The sequence below is a fragment of the Xenopus laevis genome, chromosome 1L (genome assembly GCF_017654675.1).
Source record: "Xenopus laevis strain J_2021 chromosome 1L, Xenopus_laevis_v10.1, whole genome shotgun sequence".
NCBI classification, from domain to species: Eukaryota; Metazoa; Chordata; class Amphibia; order Anura; family Pipidae; genus Xenopus; species Xenopus laevis.
In genome coordinates, this window is record NC_054371.1 from 6,552,795 (window position 1) to 6,573,627 (window position 20,833).

General features: G+C 38.9%; 1 protein-coding gene across 1 annotated transcript; it reads right to left on the reverse strand.

The window, feature by feature from the left end:
• Positions 1 to 10,237: 10,237 nt before the first annotated feature.
• Positions 10,238 to 20,514, reverse strand: LOC121400402 (vomeronasal type-2 receptor 26-like). The gene is made up of 4 exons (XM_041583385.1): positions 19,442 to 20,514; positions 13,808 to 13,949; positions 10,451 to 10,562; positions 10,238 to 10,336 (listed from the first exon to the last, which is right to left on the reverse strand). Exons 1-4 carry the CDS (start codon positions 20,277 to 20,279, stop codon positions 10,238 to 10,240), a joined length of 1,191 nt encoding a protein of 396 aa, XP_041439319.1. The 5' UTR covers positions 20,280 to 20,514.
• Positions 20,515 to 20,833: the final 319 nt, after the last annotated feature.

Genomic DNA, 20,833 nt, shown 5'->3' on the forward strand with positions numbered 1-20,833 from the left:
GTATAGAGCAAAAAGCCGGTAAGGGTTTTGCACAAACTTATGAGTCTGTGTACCGGACGATTCATAAAATAGCTTGAACTGTAGGGCAGCTAAAGAAGGGGACAAATTCCTTGCCATATTATGCAGACGTGCCCCCCCCCTTGCCCTATTATGCGGACACCCATGGCAGTATGTTAAAGTTGCTGCTTACTCACTGATCCGAAGACAGCAGTGACTCCTCCGTTCTGCCCATACTTCCCCCCCCTCGTGGCTTGATTTTGCTTCCTTAGCCCTTGGCCCCTCCCCTCCATGCTCAAAGCTGAAATGAAAATGCTAGCTCACAAGCGCAGAGCACGGAGGGTTAAGAGGGGAAGGGCTGAGGAGGGAGGACTGAGTTACGAGAGCTGAGAGGGGAGGGGCTGAGGGCTAAGGAAGGACGGAGGAGTCACTGCTGTCTTCGGATCAGTGAGTAAGCAGCAACTTTAACATATCAGTATACGTTTTAGTTCTTCCCTAGCAGCTGACTCGAGTAAAAGCCGAGGTAGACTTTTTCAGCACATTCTCAACCATTCTCAACCATTAGTAAAAGTAGATTTTAAAGTAAAAAGAAATGCATTCAAGTCGACTAAAACTATTACCTGAAAACATCTTATCCCCCACATGTTCTCAGACCTGTACCTGTCATCCAGTCATAATGGTACCATGAATCTCATTGTTTCAGGTTAAGGATTCAAGTTAGAGTACATAACTGAAAGTCTTGGGAAAAGAATATGATTGAATATGCTGAGGAACATTGTATGTTGCTTACAAGAGGTTTGGTAGGCCCCCTTTTCTGTTTAGGGATGGTTCTTGTTGATTGCCCTGCAGAATTAGCCCTTGCTTACTGAAAGGTCGCTTATTCAATCTGGGCTACCATCTTTAACCCAGCAATATAACAACAGTTCCAATCTAGGGATTGGTGAATTTGACCTGTTTTGCTTCATCAAAAATTTGCCATCTGCAAATATTCACCAAAAGGCATTAACGTCTATAGGTGACAATTTTGTCTGACGTGACCCAATTTTTTTTTTTTTGACACAAATCTTTTTTTGACGCTTGTTATTTTTTAATCATTGAAGTCTATGGGCATCATTTCCATGGCGTATCTTTGCAAAAAAATGCGATCGTCCCTATTCCAATCTTGTGACATAAAATTAACCACCTGCAGAGATATTTTCACACCAAAATGAGTTTTATCTAACACCTACCTAAATAAGTTCAACAAAACCATTGTGATTGGATATAGGTGGTTAAATAAACCTTAAAGGTTTAAAATATGTTTTCAACATAACTTGTAATGAACCCCCTGAACCTACTTTTTGCATGATTAAATACAGTATAAAGAGGTAAATAGTCAATAATATAGGTAACACCATTTTTATTCTGATTTGTAGATTCTGAAGTCCCAGTGTTCTCCAAACTGCCCTCCCGGCTACAGAAAAGTCACAAGGGAAAGAGCGCCGCCCTGCTGCTATGACTGTGCCAGATGCTCAGAGGGGGAGATCTCCAACTTAACTGGTAACTAGTCATGTTGTAAAGAAAAAAGAACAGCCAGAACACATATATACTGCAAAGTAGGGACATGTCTCTGTGTTTACTGTGGCTCTTCCTCACTTTGCAGCATACAGTATTCTTGTGCTGGCCATTTATTGTTTTCTAGATACCTGTGGGGTGCTGTCCCCCTTATAAATCTACAGCTCCAATAATCAAAGGAGAGGCCAGATGTGCCTGTGAGCTTTGTATCTAATGTTGTAAATACCTATGGTTACAATACTTAGGACTGCAATGAAAGTAACATAATTTATAGTTTGTTTGTCCATGGTTCAAATGTGGCAAAAAAATGAGCCAAGATCTATCCAGATAATTATAAATCAGATTTGAATTCAGTCGTTGCATGAGTTGGTAATTGAGCCCTATAAATTGATCTTGCTCAAGTTTAGAACTTATTTCATAAAGAATAAGAACTCAAAATGCATTGAAATAAATGGGTGGGTTTCCTTGTATTTTTTTCTCTGGGAATTTTTTTTTTCACAGTGAATTTTTGTCAATGCCAATGTCAAAATGTTGAATTTTGCCATGAATCAATGGATGGCAATAAAAAATGTGCTCATCACTAGCCAAAAACATTTTGAGACTGGTCTTACCCCCTTAACTGAAATATTTTTCTTTGTTTACATTAATATGTAGTGGATGTTAAAATACAAATGTTTGTTCTTTTTTCAGTTTGTTTTTTGGTAATTTTTTGATTAGCTTCGCCGCAGAAGTGACTCCCAAAGACTTCAATGGGAGAAAAAATTTGACAGCCATAGACTTTTATTTGGTGAATTTTTACGGGCAGCAAATTTTTGGCATAGTGAAATGAGTCAAATTCATCCATCACTATTCTTGACTTGTTTCCGAATAATCTGCAGCAAATTTTGTAACTGCACTAAATCTGCCATATCCAGTTACTTATTTCAACTTGTTATTTATCTTAAATTAGAAGACAATACAATGTGCCAATTGGGTGAGGCCATGGGTCAAGTTACTTAAAAGGAGTGTGGTGTTTGTAGAGGAGTATATGCGGGACATGCTTAGCACCTCTAAATAAAAGTCTTGAGAGAACCTGTCATTTTTTTAATATGACTCAGATGTTAAAAAGTGGTTCAGTTATAAATCAGGTTACCCATCAAACTCTAGTTAATTGCATTCTGCACGTACGTCTGGGGAAACCATATAAGCAACTTCCACAGCACATGCAAACACTAACTAATCAGATACTTTTGGCTGCCCGCATCTCAATCACGGCCAAGTGGAAGACCCCCTCTATTCCCTCCCTACAAGAAGTGAAACAAAGGGTTAATAGTATCAAACAATATGAATACAATTTGGCAAGAATGCAAAATAAAATCCCCCTGTATCTCAAGATCTGGTCTCCATGGGAACTACTCTCCAACTGAGCCTAGCCGTGAAGTCTGATCACTAACGAATAAGTAATAATAGTTACCGTATATACTCGAGTATAAGCCGAGTTTTTCAGCATCCAAAATGTGCTGAAAAAGTCTACCTCGGCTTATACTCGAGTCAGTGGGCAGTAGCTGAGATTGCAGTCACTTTTAATCATTCCTATACCAACAGTTCGCTTGGGGAGAGACTGCAATATCACACAGCGCCCTCTGTTGGTTATATGAAAGAATAACAGTGCTCCCTCTGTTGGTTATATGAAAGAATAACAGTGACTGCAATATCACACAGCGCCCTCTGTTGGTTATATGAAAGAATAACAGTGCGCCCTCTGTTGGTTATATGAAAGAATAACAGTGACTGCAATATCACACAGCACCCTATGTTGGTTATTTGAAATAATAACAGTGACTGCAATATCACACAGCGCCCTCTAATAGTTATATGAAAGAATAACAGTGACTGCAATATCACACAGCGCCCTCTGTTGGTTATATGAAGGATTAACAGTGATGGCAATATCACACAGCACCCTCTGTTGGTTATACGAAAGATTAACAGTGATGGCAATATCACACAGCACCCTCTGCACATGGTAGTGGGACAGTGGGACAATGCACACAGTAATCCATTTGGCAATTCTCTGTCACCATCAACTTTGCAAAGAAGTCCGGTTGATCGCTGGGGGGGGGGTCGCTTTGGTGGAATGTGCACTGATGGGAGACAGGGCTGTAGTTGTGTCTAGGCTTATACTCGAGTCAATAAGTTTTCCCAGTTTTCGTAGGTAAAATTAGGTACCTCGGTTTATACTCGGGTCGGCTTATACTCGAGAATATACTGTATATCCAGCAAACTAGGACCCTCTCTTTTCCCAATCCCCCTTCATTTTAGTTGGTTTCTCTCTGGCCTTCTTTCTCTTTTTCACTTAATGTTTGATTTTATATAAATGTTTTCATGCCAACTGTTATATATACAGTCTAACATGTATAACATGGAATATGAGCTTAAGCATTGGACATCAATCTGTAACTGAGAACTCATATTGCTCCTTAAGATCTATATGTGATGCCTGTATCAAACATGTTAATGCTTTATATATTCTTTGATGAAAAATAAAAAGTATAAATTACAAAAAAAAGTGGTTCAGTTATAACCTTAATCTAACTTTGTAACAGGTCATGTTACAATATTCCTAACTCTGACAACAGATTTATTCTTTGTTTGCAGATATGGAAAATTGTCTAAAATGTCACATCTATGAATGGCCAAATAATGAGAAAACCATGTGTATTGAGAAGCATATTGAGTTCCTCTCATATGAAGCTGATTCCCTAACTCTGGTCTTTATTGTCTTCTCTGCGGTGTCTCTTTTATTAGTGACAGTTATAATAGGAATTTTTATTTCATTCCGAGACACTCCAGTAGTGAAGGCCAACAATCGCAATCTGAGCTTTATTCTCCTTTTCTCCATCAAGCTGAGCTTCCTCTCTGTGTTTTTGTTCCTTGGTCGTCCATCTGATATAACCTGCATCCTCCGACAAACCTCTTTTGGGATTAGTTTCTCCATAGCTACAGTATGTCTTCTGTCCTGGCAAAAACAATTATGGTTTGTATTGCTTTCAAAGCCTCCAAGCCTGACAGTCAATGGAGAAAATGGTTGGGAGTCAAAATCACATATTTTATAGTCATTATTTGTTCATTCAATCAGTTTCTAATTAGTACTATCTGGCTGATCATTTCTCCTCCATTCATGGAGCTCAACATTCTGTCTGAACCTGGAAAAATCATCATTCAGTGCAATGAGGGCTCTGTCATTGCCTTCTATATTGTCCTCTCCTACATGGGATTGTTGGCATCTGTGAGTTTCATTGTAGCTTTCTTGGCTCGGACATTACCGGACAGTTTTAATGAGGCCAAGTACATCACTTTCAGCATGTTGCTCTTCTGCAGTGTTTGGATCACAATGATCCCGGCCTATCTGAGCACCAAAGGCAAATACATGGTGGCAGTGGAAATATTTGCCATTATCTCTTCAAGCTGTGGTCTTCTCTTCTGTATATTTCTACCCAAATGTTACATTATTATATTTAAGCCAAATAGGAATACAAAGCAATATTTACTGGGGAATAATAAATAGAGGACTGTATCAGCAAACATCACTTATTTGATGCCATTTTATATGTAATAATCTATCATCTTTAGGCTCCATTTGCTGATTTAATTCAAAGCAAAGTAGGATAGTCTCACATAATCTTGAATATAGTTAAAAAAATATTTATAAACAACAAATGTTTTTAGGTAACAACTGTATGTTACATGGCTAATTACTATTAAGTTCATTGTGTCATTATCACCACTAGTGAGTGATTCTTTGGGTACAAGTGTATGTACCTATTAATGCAGCCTGCTAAGGGAAGTCTGGAATTATCACCATATTAAGATGGTCAAAGATAGGAGGAAGAGGAGGATGGGTCAAGCAGGCAGAAGGAATGCTCATGGATGGATTCTAATGAAGTCTTTTAGGAGGTTAAGCCTCCTGTGTCTGGTTGTTATGCTAGCAAAGATGTAAAAGAACAGAGTAGCAGTGCACAGATCCTGTTCTATGTCTTCCACTTTAAACATACTTCTAGGACATTTTCAAGTAAAAAAGGCCTTTAAAGTATGACTCTATACTAAAGCTCTAAAGCTAACTAGTTATCATGTAATTTTGAACAAAAAAAAGCTGAAAGCTTGCACTTTGCATCATTTTATTTTACACAAGTCTTGCCAGGGGTATTTTGAACAGTTTGCCACTAATATTATATTCGATTGCCCAACTATACGAAAGGTAGAGACCCTTAAAGGAGAAGAAATTGGTAAAATTAAGTAAACTTTATCAGGTCTATATAAATACACTAATAAACCCTCAAAGTAATGCTGCTCTGAGTCCGCTGTCAAAAGAAACACCACATTTCTTTTCTTAAACCTCCAGGGCTCGAGCTTGAGCATGCTCAGTTTGCTCCTCTCCCCCTCCTCTCCCTGCTGTAATCTGAGCCAAGATCTATGAGTGAGCAGGAAGAGCCTCAGGCAGGAAGTGATGTCACACCAAGCTAATATGGCAGCTGATATCTTAAACAAACAGAGAGAGCTTTGAGAGTAGTTTACTCAGGTATGGTAAATCATTCTGCAGAATAAATATAGTCTTATAGCTTGCACTATTGTAATAAATCTATTGGCAATAAACTGCCTTGAGAGCTTTCCTTCTCCTTTACACCTTGTGCATTCAAAATCGTCATGGTTAATACTGGTACTGCAACCACAACACAGTTTGGAAAGTGCATAATCTGTGAATTTAAAATGGGAAAACTTGTCATTTTTACTCCAATCTACCAAGCTGCAATTCTATACTAAAATTTGTTGGTTTTTAATACATTTCTTTAAATAAACAAAATAATTGCATTTACAGCATCCTATCTGAAACATTTTTAGGGTGCAAAGATGAAACACAGGAAATAGGAATACAGGTATGGGATCTGTTATCCAGAAATCCGTTATCCAGAAAGTTATGAATTATGGAATGACCATCTCCCATAGACTCAATTATAATCAAATAATCCACAGGGATGAGCAAATTGTTTCGCCGGCCTTCAATGTGAAAGTGATGTCCATAGACTTCAATGGGAGAAAAAAAAGGGCATCAAAAAAATTAGCTGCGCGTCAAAAAAGGAATTGTTGCCGACCTGTAGGTCCCATAACTGTATAGGGAATCTTAAGACTCATTTTGGGGTTCTTTACTAAAACTCAATTTAATCTAATTTTATAATTAAAACATTGTCGACCAAACTTGACTATCACGTACTTTCATTTCAGAAAGAAATCTTAACACATTTGGCTTACAACACTGATCAACAGTAGCAGCACATCTGCTCTCTCATATTAACAAACTCTCCGGCCCAAATATGGCAGTGATGCTCTTTCATCAGCTTTGGACACATTTGCTCCTTTCACCACCCATCACAATTGTCCGGTTAAACTCCAACTCTGGCACATTTGCTTAACTCAGTTTCTCAGAAGATGTAGTAGATGTCTAGTCATGAGCAAACCTTTTTATCAAGTTTTGCCACAAATATGATGCCCGTAGTCTCCAATGGGCTAAAACAATTGTTAACATTCTGCACTCAACTGTCATCTGTGACATGATATAAATTGTATCTTTTTGATCATACCTTTAAAGTTTCTTTCTTTAACTCTACCTCCATTACATTCCCTCTCTCTAGTGAAGTTCCTCGAGGCTCTGTTTTAGGCTCTCTGCTGTTCGCACTCTATTCTACATCTGTAGGAAATGTTTATTCAACCATTTGGACCACATTTATGCTGATGACAAACAATTCTACTTGTCTTCTCCTGATTTCTCTCCTTCTGTCCTTTTTCCAAATACCAACTGCCTTTCTGCCATCTCCTCCTGGATGTCATGGTTCCACCATTCTTATGAGATGTTTAGAAGCACAGTAATCAAATGGTGAACTCTCTAAAATTCCCATAGAAACTAATATAAAGTGGGTGAGTTTTTTCTGTGGTAAAATCTAATCTCACAATTTGCTAAATCTGCCACATGAAACACTTGTCACCTCCTTGTGTAAACACCTATAAACAGTGCTTATAGAGGAACTGGTTGTGAGTATCAGGATAGTGGAACCTACAGATGAAAATTAATTTTCACAAGTGCCATAATAGTGAGTCTAACTACTTACCAGAAGTACATGTAGTCCTCTCCAATTATATAAATTGTGTTGAAAAACCACATAATGTCCATTTTTATGACCTGTGACCACTGTTCCATATATATATATATATATATATATATATATATATATATATATATATATATATATATATATATATATATATATATATATATATATATATATATATAATGGATGGGGTTTTATGTGCTACTGATTGGTGGTCCTAAAATTACCCTTAATTCCTTTTATTATATACATATGGGAGTTGGAGACTCTTGATTTACAGGTTGCACAGAGAGCTCCATTATTTCCTGAATATCCAGGAGTTTGCAATTTACAGGGACAGGCATCATATTTTCTTGCAAAGTTTCTGTATAAAAATAATAAATAGAAAAGGAAGTTTTAGAACAAACTTCATATTGACTATGAAGATTTTCATTCATGGTATATCGAATCGCTCCAACCACTAACTTTGAATTGCAGTCCACCACTCTGCAAAGTGTGGTGATCCTGCCATTAATGATGTGAGAAAGGCAGCAGCTTAAATATAAACCAGTGAAATGTAATGGGTGAAATCTGATTGGCTGTTGGTGGTTCTGCCCACTTTTCTAACCTTAATCCCCCAGTGACCAACTGTGAAAAGTGGAATGAGAAAAAGAGTGAGAAAGAGAATGGTAGAAGTTTCAATGTTTCCATTGAAATCAATGAGATCAATTTGATTGGCTGTTGGTGGCTCCACCCACTTCTTTGAACCCTAGGAGTATTGTCACCCAGTGAACAACTGGAATGTTTGAGGACTCTGGTGTAAATAGTATGATAATGGTAGCACTTTAAATTTAAACCAATAAAACTCAAGAGGTAAAATCTAATTGGCTGTTGGTGGCTCCACCTACATTTTCAAACCTAAAACCGCAGCTCCCTTGTGACCAACTGTGAAGAGTTTGGGGACCCTAGCATTAATATTGTGAGAATAGCAGCAGGTTTAATTTCCCTATTGAAAGTCTATAGGTAAAATGTGATTGGCTATTGGTGGCCACTTTTTCTAAGTTTGAACACTGTTACCCAGTGACAAACTCTGAAAAGGTTGGATGCCCAGGTATTAAAATTGAACTTATGAAAGTCTATGGGTGAAACCTGATTGGCTGCTATTGGCTCCACCCACTTTCCTAAACATGAAGTGTAGTCATCCAGTGATAAACTGTGCAAAGTTTCGGGACCCTGGAGTTGAACCTGTGAGAATGGCAGCAGTTAAAATTTCTTCACTGAAGTCAATGAAAGAAATGGGATTGGCTGTTGGTGGCTCTGCCCACTTGATCTAACCTTTAACTGAATTTACCTGGTGGTCAACTCTTCAAAATTGACCAAAATTTGGGAACCCTGGTATTAATATTTGAATGGCAGCATTCTAAATTTAAACCAATGAAAGTCTATAGGCAAAATTGGATTTGCAGTTGGTGGCCCCACATACTTTTTATAACCTTAACTTGCAGTTCACCAGTGGCCAACCATGAAGAGTTTGAGAACCTTGGCATTAATATTTTTAGATAATACTTATTGGCTGTGCACAGCTCCATCCACTTTTGGGCATCCAATAAAAAATCATCTTTTCATTCAGGTTGATGCCATGACTATTCAGTTTAGTGAATGTGGCAGCAGTTTAAATTTCCCCATTAGTTAATGGGTGAAATTTGATTGGCTGTTATTGACCACTCCCACTCTGGGCTGTCCAACAAATGTTGCTGTTTCATTTGGGAGTGACCCCATGTTTATGTTATTTTTGTTTGTAGTGTGGCTTCAAAGCTTTAAGAGTGACAGCAGTTTGAAAATCTTCCCTACCAAAGTCAATTGAACAAATGGGGTGTTGGGAGTGGTGCCAGAAAAACACAGAGGGTGGGATCACTTATAAAAGCACAAGCAACCTGCTCCGCTATTGGACAAAGACGTGTGGAGAGTTTGGTTGTTGTAGCCAAAAAACTGTAGGAAGAGAAGCATTTAGAAAACGGGGAGCTAACAATAAGAAGAATTAGCAGGTCAAAGTAGGGTATGTTGGTTTTTCAAATCAATATAATAATAATAATAATGGAAATGAAAATGGATACTGAGAGGCAGTAACAAAGAGGAAAGTAAATGTAAAGTCACAGGGGGTGTGGCCAGAAGCTTTGTATCAGCGCTCCTCTATATCTGGGCTGCAATAATCCTGATTACTGGCCACTCTAAACGTTTGAAAATGGATTCAGAAGATCTGACATGGCAGCCACTACCACAGAGGAGACTTATGGGACACAATGAAGTTTAAAAAGGCCTCACTGGCCACTACCAAATGAGAGAAATTTGCCAGCGAGGACAAGAAGATGGTGCCCAATCCTCAGCCAGTATTCCTCCCTCGTCCTCCTCACCACAGCCTGTGCCCAAGCCAATGCTGCAGGAGAATTTACAAGAGAAAAGGGAACAGATGGAAAAAAACAGATGAAATAAGGCTAGGCACAAACCTCTCTCCAATGTTCACTGTTGAGAGGGCACACTGGATCCAGACAAGACCTGTGCCACCTGGATCACCACCATGACTGCTCATTGCCAGACTTCTCAATGCACACGATAGAGACGCCATCCTCTCGCTTGCGCACAAGTTTCAGAGACAACATGCCAAGTTCCTGGAGGAAAAGAAAAGGCTACAAAGGCTAAACTGGCCTATGCCATGGTATACTCAGCCCACCTGCAAGTTATTGTGAATGGAGCATCACACTTCTCTTCAGTCTTTATCTCACCACAGGAAGTGAACAACTGGATGGACACTCCTGCACTACAGTAACAACCAGCAGAATGGTCCAAATCACTAAATCAAGGTAACACCTGCAGATGCTAAGCAAAGCTATCGACCTGGACAATTAGGTGCACAACATTCATACTATTACTCCTATAATGCACCAAACACAACACCATATCTCAATATAAGTTTCTAACCCTCCATTCCTACTAGTGTTGGTGACCTTGCTAACTGCCCACCATGGGCCCAGGAAGAAGGACAACAGGATACTACTCTGCTTAAGTTACCCACTCACGGTCCACAGGTTGGACCAGGTTTAAGTGCCACAATTACACACATGAAGTTGACTTTAGGGATAAATTCTATCCCCAGTTGGTCTTGGGGTGGATAGTGGGGGCTTGTTCAAGGGAAACTGTTATGCGCTACTTAAATGATTAAGTTCTATCAGTTCTATCAGCTGGATGCACCTATCATGTACAGCTTTCACACTAGATTGGATACAACATGGCTACCAAGGTAATTACCTTAAACAAATATCTATCACATTCCTCCAAGAGACCCACCTAACTGGTAGGAAGATATTAGCCTTGAAAAAAAAGTCATGGATGGGATGAGCCCACCATTCCTCACACACAAACTCCTCCTCCTGAGTAACAATATTAATACATAAAACTGTTCCTTTTGTGATGAACAGCATCAAATCAGACATTAAAGGGGAGATATATCTTTATCCACTGTTATATAAATAATGTGGAACCCTTATAAAGGGGACTCTCTGATCATGCTAGTGCAATTTATGTGCCAGTAGCCACATGCAAAAACAATTGCGATGGCAGATTTTAATATACTCCTCAATCAACAGATGGTTAAGCCAGGGGCAAACATACAGGTCAAGTGACTTGCAGCGAGTACTTGACGGTCTGGGGCAGTTGCCTTGGTAGACAACCACTACCCCTTATCAAGGGAGCTCAGTACCTTTCCAGGGGAATATCAAACCGCACTCCTCTGGAGATCCTACTCCAACTTGTCTTTGTAACCCAGGCACCAAGGTGTGTCCAAAACCCATGCTTGAGGCCACTAAACAGGAATTTTTCATATAAATAATGGTTCCACTGACGCTCTGACATTATGGTATGCCGTTAAGGAATATCTGGAGGGCAGCTGGGAGCAGAGATTGCTGCATTTAAAAAACAAGGCTATGTGCAGCAAAGCAGGTTAGAATGTGAGGTATAAGCTGCAGAGCATTTGTCATCATTTACCCAAATTAGGAAAATCTCTTAGGTCTGAAAAGTAAGCAACAAAAATATAATCAGCTTATGACCCTTATGACCTGTACTCGTGTCAGAGCTTGATGCCTGCCTAGTTAATTTAGTTCCCCTAGGTTATCCCTTAGTATACAGAAGTTTTAGATGATAACTTATCAAATGAATAAATTACCTTGGCAATTAAGTCTTTCACAGAAGGTGAAGCTCCAGGAGCTGATGGGATACCATTTGAAATATATGCCAAAATGTTATCTCCATATAGGTTCTTTGATTATTTTCTTTGATTATTTCTTCCTTACATCGACGAGTCCATGGGTCCCACACCTTCGCAACCTCGTCTAGTGCAAATGAGCTTATAACGGGGGAATACCTGGTTAACTTATTGTTGCCAGAAGGTTAGGGTTGGTGGTCTGGGGGCTTTCCAGTGCAAAGTTGCACTTTTTTGCTAGTGTGAGAATAATTGCTGGTAGTATTCTATTTGTTCTTGTGGGGGTCAGCTCTAGGCATCAGTGATTTTTCCCCAAGTTTTGCCACTGAAATGACACCCACAGACTTCAATGGGAGAAAACAAATGTTTCACGTCAAAAAAAAAACTTGCCCATAGAATTTAGAATTTTCGCAAATTTTTGACAAAGTGAAATGGGTCACATACACCCATCCCTAGTCAGCTCCTCCACTTGGTTAAGGAGAATAACTCTGGCACTGGGTTTCCTATGACGTGTGTGTGAAATTTATGAGCCAGCATGATGATATTCAAAAGTATAAAAAGGGGCTTCGGGCTGAAATCATTGTCCGTTGTTAGGTGCGATTTGTCTGTGTTTTGATCCCTGCCTGTCTGATAATCCTAAACTCTGCCAATTCTGCCCCTTGCCTGCCTGACTATTCATCCTAAAACCTTGGTAACACATGTGCCCTGTGCTTGTTCAGAACATCTGCTTTGCTCCTTTCAAGTTAAGACCTGGTAGCATCTGAGTAGCTGAGGGTTCCTCCAGATGCCAAAGGCAGAAGATTGAGCTGTGACCAGGGAGCTTAGCACTTGTTCTGAATTTAGGGAGCCATACATGACACTCTGGATCAACTTGTACTATGAGCTATTTATTATACCTCGACCCTGGAAATACTGTAGCTCATATATGAAAATACACCATCTAAATCCTATCAAGGTCATGTAAAGGTCAATGGCAGAGGTCCCTTGAACCTTTCGAAAATGTTAAAAGCCTGCATGATGTTCGATGGTTGGAAACTCATTCAATTCGAGCGATTCAAGTTTTTTCCCGTATTTTTTAGTATTTTTAAAAGGCTGCATTGATTGGGTTGCATAATGAGGTGTCCGGAGTCCAATAATATTTGTGATATAGTTGTAGTTTGGGATGGGTCTTTTTTTAATTGGGCCAGAAGTCTACCAGTTTTGTTGCCCAGCTCTAGCAAGTTGGTCATGTGGTATAGCATGTTCTTTTGGACCCTAGCTGTTTGTGCAGTCAGTAATTTTGTTTGGGAGGTATTCATGTTACACTTGTGTCCTCATTGGGGTGTTTTATGTATTCAGTTTTATTGTGGGCCGCCATCTGCATTAGGGTCTATACTAGAGATGAGCCGAGTTTCACTACGGAAATGATGCCCATAGACCTTGATGGGGGGAAAAAAATGTTGCATGTCAAAAAATAAAAGTTGTTAATGATTAATTTTTGGCAAAGTGAAACAGATCAAATTTGCTTATCCCTAGTCTGTACTTCTGCTTTGTATTTTGCATGAAGACCATTGATGTGGGATATATATTGGCCTCTGATAGGCTTTAAGTGCATCCCAGACTATTGGGTATTCAGCTGTTGGTTCATTGATTTGGAGAAACTGGTTCAAGCACCAAATTTTGTCATGTATGTTGTTGCCCAATTGTATTCTTAGCAAGATAGGCAAGTGGTCAGAGATGCCTCTGGTTAATATTTGGATTTCAGTGATCCCTTTATTCATATCGGGTAACCCCATTGCCATATCAATAGGTGAGGGTTGAATGTGCCTGGTTGTAGCAGGTGTAGCTAGAAGAGGTAGGGTTATGGTAGTGCCATAGGTCGACTAGACCAAAGGCTTCAGCCCACCTGGAAAAGTTATAGTCATGGAGGCTAGCAGGGGGCATGCTGTCCATAGCGCCATCTGGGATGTTATTGAAGTCTCCCATAAGGAGGGTTGGAGCAGTAGGTAGAGAGTGAATCTTGTTCATGGTAGTATAAAGGACAGAGTCTGAAAATGGAGGGGGTACATAGACATTACCAAAAGTTAACACCACACCCTTCACTCGGGCTTGAATGATAAGATATCTCCCATCTAGGTCAGAGATTAAATGTTACAAAGCAAAGGAGTACTTTCATGGAGAAATCTGGAGAAGTCTTTTGTTTTTGCGGTCTTCTGATTATATCATGACCTGGTCCTTGTATTTGAGGAGCCTTGCAATAATAAGGTCTTGTGGGGCCCCTGGCAGTGGGGGATGATTTGGGATGCGGTGGGCTCTCTCCACAACAAATGAAGGAGCAAATATGTCATTGCCTACTTGGTTTCAGAGCCACACTTCAAGAAAGAGTTCTGGGTTGCTACCACCCTCTCTGGGAGGCCAAGAGGATTGCAGAGGAGGGAGCTGTTGTGCTCTGTCTGTGGCTTGGGGCTCAGTAGTTCCCCATATTAAAACCACGGTGGTAAGCTGATGTTGCTGAGATGCGGTGTTGATATCTGCATGGGATTTCCTTTCTCAGCATGATAAACCTCCCATGCACAAAATTTCCTCTGCAAAGAGTCAGACTGCTAAGATTATGGACTTGCATCTCATTTTTTTATGAATACAAAGTCGGCCTAAGTCCCATCCACAAAAGTAACTCATTTATCAAAATATCAGCACAAAAAAAAGTTGCAACAAAATGGAGAGTCAATTTGAATTGTGCAATTTTTTTGAGTTGACTTTATGAAGTCAATTCAAATTCAGAAGATTATTGAATGAAAACCAGCGCAAATCACAATGTCAAGAAACATCTTCAGGGACATCTGCCGTTGACTAGTTTTAGATGGAGTATTTTTAAATCAGCTTTGGGGTAAAATAAATCTCTAAAAAATCAGTTTTTTCCCTCTAAAATTTAGTTTTCCCCATTTTCAACCAGAAAAAAAATTAGGTTTAATAAAGGGGCCCAATCAGATTTTTTTCCCAGTCAAACAATAAAAAGCTAGGCAGTTTTTTGAAATACCCACTTTTGGAAAATAACCTGAATGGAAGCCAGGAAGGTGATTGAGAGTTTGGGAATACTTGGATGGTTTTAGCAGCTGTCGAAATCAAGGTACTGACAGGGTATTTTCAGTAGCGTTCCTAGAGGGGTGCGGGCCCTGGTGCGTGACACGTAGCCGGGCCCCGCCCCCCTCTGTAAGGCCAAATTTTAGTGTGGATTTCAGTGGCGTGCAGGGGGGCCCTGAGGGGGTGCGGGCCCTGGCCCGCTCGCACTCCCTGCTCCCCCGGTAGTTCCGCCACTGGGTATTTTGAGACACGGCCATGGAGGAAGGCTAAGGTGTGTCAGTCTCTTTCAGCTTATGGCCACGCTCCCAAATGTTAAAATTCTAGCCAAAATACTGCCCAAATGAAGGTTGTCACTATGCTTATTAACCCTGATCAAAGAGATTTTATTCCAAGGAAACCAGTAGCACTTAATTTCAGGTGGCTGTTTTTAAACCTAACAGCAAAAAAACCCAGGTCAGAGGGCAATAGCATTGCCAAAGCTGTCAACACGGTTGAATGGCCCCACTTATGGAAAACTCTCACACACTTTGGTATTAGCCCTGTACTGTGCTTAACTGTTCAAAAAATATATCAATAAAATCTTGTGCAAAAGAAAAAGTGAAGTCAGTGATACATAAGTAAGTTTCGCTTGGACCTTATAGAGAAGATGCACATTATCTGTATCTTTCCTTTTCTTGAGTTTAAAAATACAAGTTAAAGAAAATAACTTTAATAATATGTCATACTGAGACAATTATAGAGTTTATTTGTAGGAAACAGAAATGGACATGGGAGAGAAGGAATAGTTTAATTGCAGGTTCTACATAGAGCACAAGAGAAATATCACCATTCAAAGAATATATATAAGGAGACTGATGTACACATATATTTCCTCAGAAGAGCAAGTACTTGAGAACAGTACCTGATTGTGTCTCTATACAAAAGAAATGATAAGTGTTTCATGGTCTTTAACCAGAGATATTTCATTGGTTCAACTGAGAATGATGTTCTGCCTGGCAGTGATATGGGTAACACCCTGCAGTACTGAGCTGAGTGGGTCAGACTTACAGTGCCGTATTCACCTCACTAAGCCTAAGTATGAATACAAATACTTTCAGGATGGAGACATCATCATTGGAGGAGTACAAACTGTACACACTGGGGTGTATTATATACCAGATTTTCCTGGAAAATATATTCCTCTCTGCATACGGTAAAGTTTAAGCTTCATACTGTAGTTATACTATAAATCAACATTGATAAAACTTACACCAGGAAAAAATCAGGTTACCCCTCCCCCATCAATTATAAGCATTTAGACTTTCCATGGTCACCAAACAAGTGGATCTCTGCCCAATACAGCCACCCATAGGCAGGGCCAAATTAGGCTAGTCTGATCATTTGGTTTAAGGGCAGATAATTAGATAAAATGTCACCCTATGGGACCCACCAGTCAAGGAGAGATCTGATGTGCTACTACTGTTGATTGGTATTGTAGGTCAAATGTGGTAAGATTTCTGTCTGAAAGTAAGTGATAGTCATATAGCGGAAAGGGAGAGCTAGAGAGGTTAACAGGACGGCATGAGAGACATCCACCATTTCACGTCAAAATAATTGAAGGAATGAAAGTTGGTTATTTTTAGAATTTGAAACCTATATTTAGGGAGAGAAGAATTCCAACCTTATGGTCTAGGTGATTGACAAAATAAGAAGTCTCCATAGGAGAGGGCAGCAGGTCAAGCAGTGTCAGTAGGTGTGAGCCATGTTTCAGAGACAGCCAGAAGGTTAAGAGATTTGGATATAAAGTGGTAATGAACTGCAATGAGTTTGTTGCAAATAGATCACGTAGAAGTCAATGACAGAGGTCTCTTGAAACATTTGAAGATATTAATAGCCTTTAGGATGTTCAGGGTGGGTTTCGCTTGAAAACTCGATTAATTTGAGCAATTCAGTTTGCGGTATATATAAAAAAAAACTCTAAAACCTGACCTTTAATAAATCTGTCCCATAATGTGTAATATACTTACCTTAGTAATCCTAGCAGAAATTCACTTATTCGGGTTATTCCTCCATGATCTGTATCAGTGATACATGCCATATGGTTTAATTATCCAATGAATATTCGACATTTAGGGGCCAATTTATTAAACTTCACATTTTTCTGGTCAAGTTTGTAAAGAGGAAAACTCAAATTTTAGAGTTTTATTATACTCCAAAGCTGCTAAAAATCCAAATCCAAAGATACTCCAACTCAAGCCTGTTGAGGTTATATAGAAGTCATTGGCAGATGTCCCTGAAGATGTTTCTTGACATAGTGATCAGGCTGATTTTTGTCTGATAAATACATGTTTTTGAGACAACAATTTGATAAATTCGAGATTTTTTTGATCCAAGTTTTTCGATAAAAATTATTGATAAATGAGTTCATTTTGTGTAAGGGAGTTTGGTTGACTATGTTTTCATAAAAAATTACATTAATTTGAGTTTTAAATAAATAAATGAATCTCAAGATTCCCTATACAGGTATGGGACCTATTATACAGAATGCTCGGGACCTGGGGTTTTCTGGTCTATCCGTAATTTGGAGCTTCACACCTTAAGACTACTAGAAAAGCATTGAAAAATGAAATAAAACCAATAAGATGGTTTTGATTTCAATAAGGATTAATTATATCACAGTTGGGATCAAGTACAAAGTACTGTTTCATAGAGATGTGCGAATTTGACCAGTTTTGCTTTAACAAAAATTCTCCGTCTGTAAAAATTTGCCTAAATACATTAAAGTCTAGGGGCGATAATTTTTTTTGTCATGCTGCAAATGTTTTTTGGCGTGCAACATTTTCTTCTCCGATTGAAGTCTATGGGTGTCATTTTTGCAGCGAAGCTCGGTGCAGAAATTTGCTCATCCCTACTGTTATCATATTATTATCATAGAAAAAAAGGAAAAATGTTATTACAATTTTGCATTATTTGATTATAATTGAGTATATGGGAGATGGTCTTTCCTTAATTCAGAACTTTCTGGATAACGGGTCTATGGATAACGAATCCCACACCTGTATTCCTATTCATGTGTTTATTGCAATTATTTTATTTACAGAAATGTATTAAAAACTACAAAGTTTAGTATGGAATTGCAATTTGGTAGATTGGAGTAAAAAAAGACATGTTTTCCCATTTTAAATTCTCAGATTATACACATTTCAAACTGTGTTGTGGTTGCAGTACCAGTATTAACCATTTTGAATTCACAAGGTTCATTTAAGGGTCTCTACCAATCGTATAGTTGGACAATCCCAATATCATTGCCAAACTGTTTAGAATACTCCAGGCAAGACTTATGCGAAATAAAATGATGCAAAGTGTTAGCTTTCAGTCTTTTCTTTTTCAAAATTACATGACAACTATTTAGCTTTAGAGCTTCAGTATAAAGTAGTCCCTTTTTTTACTATAAAATGCCCTAGTGGTATGTGTAACATGTAAGACATAATACAGGCTCTTGGCAGTATTACTCTGTTCCTTTACATCTTTGCTAGCATAACAACCAGCCACAGCCAAGCCTTCATTAGAATCCATCCATAAGCATTTTTTTTAGGGATGCACCAAATCCAGGATTCGGCCTTTTTCAGCAGGATTCAGATTCAGCCGAATTCCTCTGCCTGGCAAAACCGAATCTGAATCCTAATTTGCATATGCAAATTAGGGGTGGGGAGGGAAATCACGTGACCTTTTGTCACAAAACAAGGAAGTAAAAAATGTTTTATCCTTCCCACCACTAATTTGCATATCTTTCGCAAAGGATTCGGGGGTTCGGCCGAATCCAAAATAGTGGATTCGGTGCATCCCTAATTCCTTCTGCCTGCTTGACCCAACCTCCTCTTCCTCCTATCATTAGCCTTCCTAATATGGTGATAATTCCAGAGTTCATTTAGCAGGCTGCATTAATAGGTACATACACTTGTACCCAAAGGATCACTCACTAGTGATGGGCGAATAAATTCACCAGGTGCATTTTTGTGGCGAATTTCCACATTTCGCCATCACATTTTCACATCAAAAATTTTTGGACGTGCAGCGGAAAAGTCCCTCGTGTCAAAACAGTCACGCATCAACATTATTGGACACCCATTGACTTTAACACTGGCATGAAAATTGACACTAGCGTCAGAATTGATGCGGGCATCAGCTTTCGTGTTTCGAAATCGGACAAATTTTACCCATTATAAATGATTATATAAATCGAATTTTAATAATTTATAGAGATCGAATTATAAATAATTTTGTTATCTATATTCAAGAGTATGTGAGACTATACTACTTTGCATTGAAATAGATCAGCAAATGGAGAGCCTAAAGATTATAGATTATTACATATAAAATGGCATCAAATAAGTCACATTTGCTGATACATTCCTCTATTTATTATTCCCCAGTAAATATTGCTTTGTATTCCTATTTGGCTTAAATATAATAATGTAACATTTGGTTAGAAATATACAGAAGAGAAGGCCACAGCTTGAAGAGATAATGGCAAATATTTCCACTGCCACCATGTATTTGCCTTTGGTGCTCAGATAGGCCGGGATCATTGTGATCCAAACACTGCAGAAGAGCAACATGCTGAAAGTGATGTACTTGGCCTCATTAAAACTGTCCGGTAATGTCCGAGCCAAGAAAGCTACAATGAAACTCACAGATGCCAACAATCCCATGTAGGAGAGGACAATATAGAAGGCAATGACAGAGCCCTCATTGCACTGAATGATGATTTTTCCAGGTTCAGACAGAATGTTGAGCTCCATGAATGGAGGAGAAATGATCAGCCAGATACCACTAATTAGAAACTGAATGAATGAACAAATAATGACTATAAAATATGTGATTTTGACTCCCAACCATTTTCTCCAAGGACTATTAGGCTTGGAGGCTTTGAAAGCAATACAAACCATAATTGTTTTTGCCAGGACAGAAGACATAGCTATGGAGAAACTGATCCCAAAAGAGGTTTGTCGGAGGATGCAGGTTATATCAGATGGGCGACCAAGGAACAAAAACACAGAGAGGAAGCTCAGCTTGATGGAGAAAAGGAGAATAAAGCTCAGATTGCGATTGTTGGCCTTCACTACTGGAGTGTCTCGGAATGAAATAAAAATTCCTATTATAACTGTCACTAATAAAAGAGACACCACAGAGAGGACAATAAAGACCAGAGTTAGGGAATCACCTTCATATGAGAGGAACTCAGTTTGCTTCTCAATACACATGGTTTTCTCATTATTTGGCCATTCATAGATGGGACATTTTAAACAATTTTCCATATCTGTAAATAAAGAATAAATCTGTTGTCAAAGTTAGGAATATTGTGGCATTAACATGACCTGTTACAAGGTTAGCTTAAGATACTATTATATTAAAATTAATCCTATTAAATAATGACAATTTTTCTCTTGACTTTTATTCAGAGTATCTTTAGCTAAGAATGTCCCACATATATTCATCTACAGACACAACACCCCTTTTCAGTAACCCAACCTAATTATCACTTCCAAAACATTCCACACACATATGATAGTTTTAGCTTCTAATTTCAAGATGATAACAAGTTGAACCCAGGGGTTGAGCCTTCGCAACAGTGCAGAGGGAGGGTGTTGCACAACTGCAAATGTGTGCAGTGCACAATGCTAGTGGTTCTTGCAACTTAAACAGGAAACATATTCATTAAATAAAAACATCCACAAAGGAATTCAGTCAAAATGAGCAGAAACATGGAACACAATTGATAGACACATACTCACAGTATACAGTAAATCATCAGTATAAGTCCCCACAGGAACAATAGCATGCACAGCATTTCTGAAGGTATACCCAGTTT